Genomic DNA, 12,116 nt, shown 5'->3' with positions numbered 1-12,116 from the left:
GTGGGACACCTTTGGAATTCTGTCACAGGGTGGTGGGGACAACCACTGTGTAGCTACTTCAGGAAGCAAACATATACACAAGTACACAGTATACACACACACTAAGAGGAAGTCCAGATGCAAGGGAAAGTCCCATGGCACCATGTTAGGGACCCTTAGGATAGGTTACAAGAGTCATGCAGGTTTTATTGACATTCAGATAGGCTATTTAACAACAGCTAAGATGAGCTAATTATGTTGGAGCATAAATAAACTTGAAGTCACCTTAATATGTGGCAGTTGCTTAAGACACCACACACCCTGCATTCTTGAAGGTTAACAGACAGAAAGAGCTGTAAGTTTAACTAATTTTTCCCCATCAAATTGCAGCTGACTTACTGTGATACCTTAGTTGTCAAGGCAAGATACTGGTTTGCCCTTGCCTGCCTGTGTGTAGCAAGCCTGGTATTCTTCATAGGTATTCCACCCAAGGCTGACCATGCTTAACTTCCAAGATCTGATGAGATTGGGTTAGCCTGGGCTATCCAGTTCTGTGTATAGTTGTATCAAAAAATATCTTGAGATTATGCATGAAACAGGCAGCACCCTTACTCACAGCTTGTTCTTTCTTTCAAAGGGCACAATCTACAAACTCCATATTGATGGGTTTTACACATCTGCTTCTGTTCATTTAAATGTGCCACAGCTGAGAAGGCATGGGCTGCAGTAGCAGATCTACCAACCGTAGGAGGTAGAATGACAAACATTAGGTGGTTTTGGGTATACAGATTTCATGCCAGTTCATCTAAGAAATCATCCTTTAGGTTCCAGAATCCAACTGGTTTTGGTGCAGAACTTGGATACCATTGCATTTTTTAAAAATTGCAAGCTGCCTTATACTCCCAAAATTACATTTTGGTATCTCATATACTTTTAACCCAGCCCAAATAGTGCATATGTTTGATTGGCTGGAAAACATTGCTTGTCTATAAAAGAAAAATGAAACTCTGGAACACTGACCTTGAAAATGAAAGGTGGACCAGCTACTTCAGATCCCGTACAGCAGTGTTTTCGAATAGCTTCCTCAGATCAATAAGTATCCACTGAGGTAAAAGGCATGACAGTAATAAATGAACAGAAAGCTGTAAATAAAGCATGATTGGAAGTGTGGCTTATTTGACTAGGAGCAAATTTGATAGGCCTATGGAAATGACATAAATGGGATCCAAACTATACACAGCAGTACTAACTACAGGCATGGTAACGAAGGGCCATGGAATGCATACATTTTGTTTTTGCATTATTTTACAGGTAGAAATCTAGGGGTTCATATTAGATGAAGTTTCAGGGTTAGGGATGGCTTAAGTATGTTTTGGGTTGGGGAGTGGTCAGGTTTCAAGGAAGCAGTTGACCTCAGGAAGAGTTAGAGTTATGGTTAGGAAAGGCCTTGGGATGTATACATTTTTAACGTTATTTTACATGTAAAATATTTTTAAATACATATAAATATTGGGGTTAGGTTTAGAGGGAGCATTAGGGTTCAGGAAGACATGGTTAGGAAAGGCTATGGGATGTACATTTCTTTTGATTTCATTATTTTACATATAAAATCTTTTAAAATGTGGACAAATATCGGTAAATTTTGGGGTTAGGGTTGGCAAAGGTATGGGTTAGGGTGAGGAGTGGGAATGTTGAGTGGGAGTGGGAGGGCTAGGGAAGAGTCAGTCATGTTTAAGAAAGGCCATGATGTGAAAAAATATTTTTTTACTTTATGCTGCAAAACACATGTTCTTATTGGGGTTAATTTTAGTGTTAGTTTAGGTATGGTTCAGGTTGAGGTGTGGTTAGGTTCAGCAGAAGCATTAGGGCTAGGGAAGAGTTAGAGGCATGGTTCGGAACAATCGAGACCAATATACAATGCATTACACTAGCATAGCCTCCATGTTATTGTGGAGTGTATCCAGGTGGCCAGGTCAGCCAAGTCAAGATAAGGGGCCATTCTGCACAGATTCATTGTAGCAGGAGTGTGGCAAATTGTAATCGCTACTAAAATGCAGTTATGCACAACGTCATAGACAATCTGCCACACTCCTGAAACCGATCCACAAAAAGCGCTTCATTGTAGCGCTTCCAGGGAAATCCCAAAAAGTGGATTCACCCTCTGGAAAGCGCTACACTCTTGCAACCAATCTGCAACACTTGCGGAAAAGTTCTGTGCGTTACCATTGTTGCGGTTTCAGCAAAGTTCCTCCCCCTGGCTCTCTCCTCTGATCTTCTGACGAAGCGATCACCATTTTTTTTTCTCGGAGCAAGCGGAGAGCAACGAACCGGCGAGCCTTCATTCACCCAGCGAGGCTTCCCCGGCTGCAGTCGCTCTGTTTTAAGGAACCAAGCACCACACAGCCGCATTTGCCCTGTTATTTTCGGCCGAAAATCACGCCCGTTCACGGGGGGGGGGATTTTTTTTCACTTGGGGGAGCGTGGTAACGATGAAACGGCAGCTCACACGCCACCTGCTAGCTAGATGGGTCTCTCCGTTGCAACGAATCAATGCAGATTCGTTGCAACGTGTGTTTTTTTTTAAACTGCCTTAAAGGGAAAGGGGCTTTTCGGGAGCACGATAACGGCCGCCCATTGGCTGCTCGTTTGATTGACGGCCAGGGGCGGGACAAAGCTCGGCAAATATCACTTCCTGGATAGCAATTTTTGCCGAGACCGGAAACCTGTGGGAATCGATTGAAATGCAACTGGATTCCACTACAAAGGCAGGTATGCATAACGACGAATTCCACTATTTAAAATGGCATTTTTTCATTCCAAAACCAATTTGCAACATTGATCCTGGTGCAGAATGGGCCAAGGAGTCACCTTATGAACTAGGCTGAATTGGAACAAAGCCTTTTTTTTCAGCTTCATTAACTTGCTTCTCCAATAATAAAGCTGGATTCAGAATGGCCCCAAGGCTTTTAACTGAGTCACCAAGGGTCGGTTAAACTCCATCAAAAGTGGTGAGAACAACATCCTTCAAGACATTCACCTTCCCAACCTTTCCATTTTGATTTTTTAGCCAGTTAATCCCTGCAGGTGGGCAGTGATTCAGGACCTCTACCTCATCATCAAAGCCACAAAAGATTTTTTCTAATGTCTTTAAATAGAGATTGAAAAGCATGGAGGATAGATAGAATTATGCCCTTCAGAGCCTCACAGCTTAGGTCCAACACAAATTACAACTTTGCTTTTTATCTCTCATAGCTTAGAACTGCTATGTGAGAATTGCTTTTATGGAAGGGTTCTCTTGAACTAGCTGAATGTGGCAGCTCACGGTTTCCCCACTCCCCCAAATGGATTGCTGCCAAGTAGCATTTAGTACAATGTAGGTGTGAAGTCAATAATCATATTGCAGGTTCAATTAATACCACTTGCTGTGGTGAAGGAACTCACCTGTTAATGATGCCAATGTCTTGCATTTTGTATTACTCGATGTTAGCAGGGTAGGAGACACAGGGCTGCAGTTTTCAGCAGTAGCCATGTACTTCCTATCTTCTCCAGTGGCAAACTTAATTCATCCAAACTGAGAAGCTTCCAATGATTAGACATACAGGTGAAAGAGAATGAATGTCATAGAACTGAGAGTGAAGGGCTGTTTTAAGACTGTATTAAAATGCTTTTTGCTAAATCAGACTCTGGACAAGTGCCCCCATCCAGGGAGCAACAACATGGGCATGAAAAGGCACTTCTGTATTTGTATCCTTTGCTGAATGAGGAGCTGTGTATGTGGACAGGTCCATCCAGCTGTATTCAGAGTCCTATTTGAAAGAAGAAATCATGCAGAACAGGGCTGGATTAATCCCCCCCCTTCTTGTTTTATTGAACAATCGTTAAAAGCACACATCCACCATTTAAACAGCTCTACAATTCTGTATAATGTGCATCTCTGCCACCGGATTGATGCCAGAACAACGTTTGAGTCCAGTAGCACTTTTAGGACCAACAAAGTTTTATTCAAGTTATAAGCTTCTGTGTGCACACACACTTTGTCATTGAAGCCAGTCAACTTTCTACAACAAACATTAATAGCACTTAAAAAAAACCCTCTCCAAATAGATATTTAAAAAGACTTCCAATGTATTTTATTAAAGTTCCATGCTGCACATGAATATACAAATGAGAAAAAAAGTAAAATCATGCATGTTTCTTAACTGGAACAGAACAGTATTTTGACAAACTGATAACAAAATAGAAATCTGGTCACTGAAATCACAGTTTGTTTGGTTTTTTAAGATTTAAAAAACTGCAGGTCTGTATTGCAACAGAACAGGATTAGTTTATACATAAGGAAAACACAATGCTGGAATATAAAATAAACTACCCAGCTTAGAAAAGTTTTATTCGGCTATGTAAGGAGTTTTGGAAAAGGACAAAATGTAGCGTTACATTTTCCTGCACAGCTCCTATTCATTCCAGGATAACTAGTGCAAGAGAAGTTCATGATGGATTGTGCCCCAAATATTTCTGATATATTAAAGACATACATCATGGTCCACTTTTTAAGAATCCATATATTACTTCCCTTTCCTCACAGGCTGACCAACTGTGATGCGGGGAATTGTAAGTCACTCTTCAGTGGTTACAGAACACTTTTTTTTCTTCTAAAAATCAATTCTCACTGTTTCAATTTCCAATAAGAAGTTATATTTTTATGGAACACGCCCAAGCATGAATCAGCCTCTCTTGTCCCCCAGGAGTCAACAGAGCCCTCCCTCCCTGTTCTCCCTTCTGCTGGTATAACCCTGAGTAGGTTACACAGGCCCTTATTTCTGTACTGTGACAGACCTATTAATCTAAGCAAGAGGTCTAGTATTGGTGTGTCACGGCCTTATTAACCATAGCTCAAAGAGCAGAAGCAGATTATGGACTCCCCTCTAAAGAACAACTGCACATTCCCTTTGCTTCCTGCTGCTGAGTATGGCTTCACATTATTAGTGCACCAACTGATATAAGCCAGGGCTGAAGGCATGAAGTGGATTTACAAACCACCCATGACAAAGGTTTGCAGTGGCATGCATGTAATATGAAACCACAGATAATACTGAAACGGGAAGGGGGTTGGAGATTGGTCCAGCATGGGAAAGGAGAAGGGGAGCATGCAAAAGGACAACTCTTCATCATATTTAAGAGGTCCCTGACATTACATCAGCACCAAGCTAAAGGGATCCAGTGGCCTGCTCTCCCCCAAACTACGGAGCAGACTACTCCTGTTAGAGAGTGGACATCCTTTTATTGCTGTGTTCTCAGATATGTTTCCTTGGCTAACAAGTTATCCTTTCGTTTATTTTTATTTGACCATAATCCATAAAAGGGGCCACTTCTCCCAACACATTAGCCATCACTTCATGCAGGATGTCTGATCTTAATATAAGATGACAACATCATTGCTTTGGAGTAGCAATCCTTTTGAACATATTATTCAAAAAATACTGGCATATAAACAAAGAAAAGTACATTCTTAAGGGAAGCCCATAGATTCTGACATTATTTGTAAGAATGTTAAATGCACATGATTTGACTATTACAGTGTTCATTTGTACAAAATAATTATCTCTGTTTCTTCGTTATGATCCAGAGCTTCACCATGCACATTAAATTCAAATGCACATGTAAAAGTCCCCATTTTTTTCTACAATGGAGAATGTCCACATTCACAGTGGGGAATTCCCATTGCATGTGCAGAGCACTCCCCAACTTAGAGAAAGATCATGGGGCAGTATATGACTGTGCAGAGCTCCATATGAACACGAGAGCTAGCATATGCAAGTAGGCGCCTCTGGATTGTTCCAATTGTGCTTAAAGACTGTAAGCTGTGAAGATTAAAAGCCTGTGACAAATATTTTTATAAACCAGCAATAAAAAAGAAAAGCACAGTCTTTTAACTTTTTTTTAGGTGGACAATTAACAGTTTGCTGTATTCCTAATATAAAGTTGTCAGTGCTTTTAATAAGACACTTGCATATAATACACCTTCAGTTCCTTCGTACACATGCACATAAGAATAAGGCGGAATGGGTGGGTCAGAGAGGGTGCAATAAAGCCTCTGCTATCAGAATAGCTGGGAACACAGTACAAATCTGTTACAAAATTAAAATACTGTCAGTTTTGCATATCTATTGTAAAGATTTTTGAGGTAATACTGATCCTTCAAAAACAAAAACACTTCCACAACCTCTAGACTGCTTTTTTATTGCTGAATGTCACATTAATACTGTACTTGAGACAATCTGCTAGCTACAAATCGCATGCTGAATGTCCCTGAAATTAAGAGGACTTTTGGAAATCCCATTAATTTCTGATGGTATTTTCACAAGCAAAGTTCCCTTCATACTGTGCCATGGCCTTGCAACCTGCTGTCCCCCCAGCATCTTTTGAACAATACTGAGGAATATACTTTCATTGTCGCCTTTCCTAAATCCTACAAACATCACACAATGCTCTAAGCCAATGAAAAACAGCCATTATAAACAATGATTTCAACCCAAACAAAACCAAGCTACACCACATTACCACCCCTTTTAACTGGATAGAGATTAACAACATTATCAGAGGTGAAGAGAATTCTCAATTTCCCTTTTACTTAATTCCACTTCATCATGGATTTATAAAACAATAACAGTAATAATAGTAATACCATAATCAAATTCTAGGATTCCTAGTTTCTAGGCAAAAACGGTAAATAAAATCCTTATATCCATCATAAATAGTTTCAACCCCTTCCCTCCCCCCACCATTCATATCCACAGATCATAGGGTAAAGTGCAGTAAGAAGCACCCCGAAAGCCATCTTGTTTGACCTCTGTATCGGTCAGATGCGCAGCTGGTAGCCTACTTCATTCAGCGTAGAGAAGTCACCCACCTTCTTATCCACTACAGCTGGCCTAGGATCAGGAAGAGAAAATAACGTCAAGGTTAAAGCTGAGAGTTAAATCATTCCTCAGAATTAAACGGCCAACAAGAAGCTAAAGCTGTATGTCTGTTTCTTGCTAAGTTGGTAAGAAAATTATGATGCTGTTATTGATGGACAAACTGTCTCAAGGGGCTGCAAGCAAGACTGGGTATGTGTGGCACAGTCATTAGAATGGTTCTGGTCTTGAGGTCTGCATGGCTGTGTCAGTCATGGGAGCTATCATGTGTCATCACATCATTCCCACTAAGTGAATAAAATAAGGGTAAATAGGTCATGTGAAAGCAGGCCAAGAACTAATGCAAAGCAGCCGGTGGACTTAGGCACTGGTGAGATAAGACCACAAAGAATCCTAAATCTAGAAAACAATCCTTTAGTTCTTTTCTGGTTTAGATTTGTTTACCAGGAATAAACAGTTGGCTAGCCATTCCCTGTAAGCCTGAGGAACAAAAGTTTAATGAGAAGTATGTTTTTCTGCCTTTTATCAGTACACAGCCTAAAAATTCTATTCTTCACAAATTCAAGAAAATTTCTCTCGGACCGTTTTCAACCTAGCACTTTCATTTGGATTTTGAGTCATTTGTGCATGCCCCCTTTCTCATTGCATCCTCCCTCCCTGTACAAAAATCTTTTTAAAAGTATGATCATATTACAATACCTAAAAAAAAATACACACACACATACTTTGGGGAAGGAGGGGAGTTGATCGAGGGCACAGAATAGTTGAATTAGGTTAAAGCTGGCACCATTTCCATCTTCGTCAAGCACGGCTACTAGCACCCTACCTGCGTCCAGAACACCTGGCCACTGTGATCCATGCAACGGTCACTTCCAGATTAGACTGTAACTCGCTCTACGCGAGTCTATCCTTGTATTTGACATGGAAATTGCAGCTGGTGCAAAATGCAGCTGCGAGGGTTCTCACTAAGACACCTTGGAGGACTCATTTCCAGCCAATGCAGTGGCAGCTGCATTGGTTACCAGTCTGCTTCCAGATCAAGTTCAAGGTTTTGGGTTTGACCTTTAAGGCTATACGCAGCCTGGGTCCCACTTATCTGGATTTTCCTGCAAGCGCTTTAAAATGGAGGATGTAGCTGCAGATGTAATGCTGGATGTGTAAGACGTCGTGCAAACCACCAAAAATACAGTATTTGCAAATGGTAAGACTCTCACTTTTTAAATCAGGTGCGGAATGGCCCTAAAATTTGTGAAGTTCTAAAACAAAAACTACCCTCCCTTGAAATGTTGATAAAAACTGCAATACCTATTTTCTTATCCAGTCTAAACTTACTTTATTGCTTTAAGAGCATCAAATGTATTAAGCATGATCTTGCTGGCATATAAAATGATACTATTCGGTATATTTCTGAACTATAAATAATATTTCAAGTTAATTACACAATAATTACTAATATGTTAGAGAGAACTGCAAGTGGCTGCCCTTTAAGACAAATCCTCATCAGAAAAAAATAAATCAAGAGATGAAAATAGAAACCATCAACAGAGAGGTTTTGTTTCTGTGCTTATCAAGTTTTTAAGTATGTCAGTCTCACCTCCTCTGTGATACAAAAACAGAAGGCATTCAAGTCACAGTTAGAGGGGGTGAGGGCCTGGGCCTCCTGTTCCCCACCACTGCTTGATCAGCCAGACAGTCTCTTTGACACTGTGCCAGCATTTGATATAACTTCCAGCAAATCTTAAAATGGTCTGAATCCTGAAGTATCACAATAATGCAATGATGTCACTTCTGGTTGTACACTGGAATTGATGCTGTACATCAGTATGATGCCGAAGAGATTGTCCCTGCCATTGCCATGAATATCATGGTCCTCATAGGGCAGGAGTAGCCAGACAGTGGATCTACAGCTGTCCATGGATATAATTCCCATGAGCCCCTGCCAGTCCCATGGGATATAATGGAACTAGACAAATTAAGAATTCCTGAACATTTCCCAAATCCAAATACCTTACCATGAGATTCAGAAATATTGGGAAAGCAATATTTTTTGAGTTCAATATACCCAAATAAAAAAAATTCCAGAGTGTTTTGTTTTGGTGCACCCTTAAGGAGGGTATAAAGCATGGATCCACAGCCACAGCACTTGATGTGAACACAGACACAAGGTAGCACAGAGCCCTGAGTCCACCTAACACCCAAAACCCAGCAGGGAAAAGGTGTTCACAACCAAGAACAAATCACAGAATCACAGAATCATAGAGTTGGAAGGGGCCACACAGGCCATCTAGTCCAACCCCTTCCTCAACGTAGGATCAGCCCAAAGCATCCTAAAGCAAATGAACGTGCTCTTCTTTAACTAGATCCTTGCCTCTCTGTCTAACTGCCAACAGCCAACTGAGGAGAGGCTGAGTAGGTGAACTGATGGAAACTCTGTTAGTGGCAACCAGCAGTGCCTGTTAAGCTTTGGAAGACTCCTATTGGTGTTTCCAAAGCTGGAGAATCCCCCCAGGTTGCTTTGGAGTTTTGTAAACAGTTTAATTGATCAGAAATGTATTCATGAACCACCACTAACAGCATGGAATGTTTGTAAAAATCTCCCTGGGTGAACATTGTTCTCCGAAGCACAAACCAGCCAAAATTCGTAACAAACTTTCAGCGAACTTCCAAAATTTCAGCAAAACCCTTTTACTCTTTTTGACACTTTTTTGCATATAAGAACCAACTCTTCTTCTTAGAATCATAGAATCATAGATGTTTAGACAGAATTTCTTTTGAATTAATTTCATCCCATTGGTTCTGGTCCATCCCTCCAGGGCAAGAGAGAACAACTCTGCTCCATCCTCCATATGGCACCCTTTTAAATACTTGAAGATGGTTATCAAATTCCCTCTCAGTCGTCTCCTCTCCAGGCTAAACAGTCCAAGCTCCCCCAACCTTTTTTCATACGTCTTGGTCTCCAAACCCCTCACCATCTTTGTTGCCCTCCTCTGGACACGCTCCAGTTTGTCTACATCCCTCTTCAATTGGGGTGCCCAAAACTGAACACAGTACTCCAAGTGAGGCCGAACCAGAGCGAATAAAGCGGTACCATCACCTCCCATGATCTGGACACCATACTCCATTTGATACAGCCCAAAATCCTATTTGCCTTTTTAGCCACTGAGTCACACTGCTGAATCATGTTCAATGTATGGTCTACTAAGCTACTGCCAAGACAACTCTCCCCCATCCTATATTGGTATAGATAGTTTTTACTACCTAACTGCAGAACTTTACATTTGTCCCTATTGAACTTCATTTTATTTAGTTTATCCCACTTCTCGAGCCTATCAAGATCATCCTGTATTCTGATTCTGTCTTCGGTTATGTTTGCTACCCATCCCAGTTTAGTGTGCTTCTGGGCCTGGTGGGAAGGCCTCCTCTCCCCTCTCCCTCTTGGCAGCAGCCAGGCCTTCCCCTGGGGTGTGCTTCTGGGCCTGGGTGTGCTTCTGGGCCTGGGGGGAAGGCCTCCTCTCCCCTCTCCCTCTTGGCAGCAGCCAGGCCTTCCCCTGGGGTGTGCTTCTGGGCCTGGGTGTGCTTCTGGGCCTGGGGGGAAGGCCTCCTCTCCCCTCTCCCTCTTGGCAGCAGCCAGGCCTTCCCCTGGGGTGTGCTTCTGGGCCTGGGTGTGCTTCTGGGCCTGGGGGGAAGGCCTCCTTCTGTACTCACGCTGTGGCGCCGCTTCCCCGTCGCTTTCTGGACTATCCTGGTGAGGGCCCAATCGGAAGGCACCCTGGCCTTGTTTTCCCATGCCCATCCCTACCCCACAGTCAGACATCTGAATCTCAGAGTCAGAAGGCAAGATCAGGAGAAGTCCACAACCTGACTTTACATTTCAGTCATCAAGAGAAATGTTGTTTTGGTTCTTCCTACCCCTGGAGCTGCAGCAACTGTTTACAGGGGACATGAGTTTTGGGAGGCAGCACTGATGTTGTGGAACTTATTTCCTAGACATGTCTGTTTAGTATCATACCTGTTAGGTTTAGATGTCAAATCAGGACAACTTTATTTCAGAGGTGTTGGGGATTAATTAGATTTATTTAGTTAATTGAGGAGATTGAAATGACTAGATTGATTCTAACCAGATTAATTAAACATACTGAAACAATTAAACTGATTATGTTCCCCTTTTTCTGCAGGTGGTTTGTCTTTGGTATTTTGCGTGAGTGTTTATAGTTTTGGATTATGGGCACAAGTTCTGTCTGGACATTGTGCTGAAGGAGAAGCCAAGGAAGCTGAAGTAACTTGCCATATTCTTTGCTATACCACTTTTATATCAAGGCCAAGTACATTTTGGTAGGGACGTGGAACAATAAATCAAAGCCTTCTCAGAAGAGGTTTTGAGAATGAAACATAACTGCCATCACAGCCTGACACTAGCTAAGGTATGGATTTTTAAAGACCAAAATATATACATTTATCCAAACACTGTTATTTCCAGTTCCAGACTGCCCAACCTGGAGCTGCTCATGCCTAAGAGGACCCCTGCAGACAGCAATGGGAATCTCCTGGGTTTCAGATCAGATATTCTGAGTGACTAGACAGACAAGACACACTCTCAAACCAGTTTGGATTGACAGCTGCAGTGCTGCATCTCAATTGCCCTGCATTTGTCAGAATCTGCTGGCAATGATATTCTGTGTCTTTTAAGATATACTTCCGAGCATGTGCAAAAAATCCCAGTTCTTACCCCTGAGGAGCCATCCAGTTGCTCTTTATTTCAACCATGAGAAAACTGTTAGGAAATGCTTCATCATACTGGTGATTTCATGGAGGTGTTTAGTGTTTAATGGGGATGTTCAACATACAGGAGAGCACCCGTATCATTCCTACAAATCAGATTGTTAGAAGCAGAATGTCGGATACCAGGGACGTTCCATGAGGCAGTTCTTAAAGCAAATGCCACAAAAAGTGTTAATATTTTAGGAATCTTAGGATGCTTTTTGTATTCAGAAAACTAATAACTAGCAACTAACATTTTGGAGCACTGACCATAGGGAGCCTCCTAAAATTCTACTGACTTCAGTGGGATTTAAGAAGCTTTCCTGTGCACAGGACTCAGCCCTTGAGATATATATACCCATGGGATTAATGTTAATTTGCTTACCACTACCTAATAAGGGACTTTAAAAGAAAACAGGGAAAAGGCTGGGGACTGTGCAGCTGGCGTTTGCTCAACAGTTAGTG

The 12,116-nt window shown here is 41.7% G+C and overlaps 1 protein-coding gene across 3 annotated transcripts in view; it reads right to left on the bottom strand.

Annotated features, from left to right (window-relative positions):
* Positions 1–4,082: 4,082 nt before the first annotated feature.
* Positions 4,083–12,116, bottom strand: part of VASH2 (vasohibin 2) — a 62,998-nt gene continuing 54,964 nt past the window's right edge. For all 3 annotated transcript variants that reach the window (XM_077338893.1, XM_077338874.1, XM_077338885.1), the window contains one exon: positions 4,083–6,908. In XM_077338893.1, the coding sequence (XP_077195008.1) occupies positions 6,836–6,908 (73 nt within the window). In that variant the 3' untranslated portion in view covers positions 4,083–6,835. The remainder of the gene's footprint in view (positions 6,909–12,116) is intronic.

This window comes from Paroedura picta, chromosome 1 (assembly GCF_049243985.1).
Source record: "Paroedura picta isolate Pp20150507F chromosome 1, Ppicta_v3.0, whole genome shotgun sequence".
Lineage (NCBI taxonomy): Eukaryota > Metazoa > Chordata > Lepidosauria > Squamata > Gekkonidae > Paroedura > Paroedura picta.
This window is presented reverse-complemented; position numbering and strand designations above follow the sequence as displayed.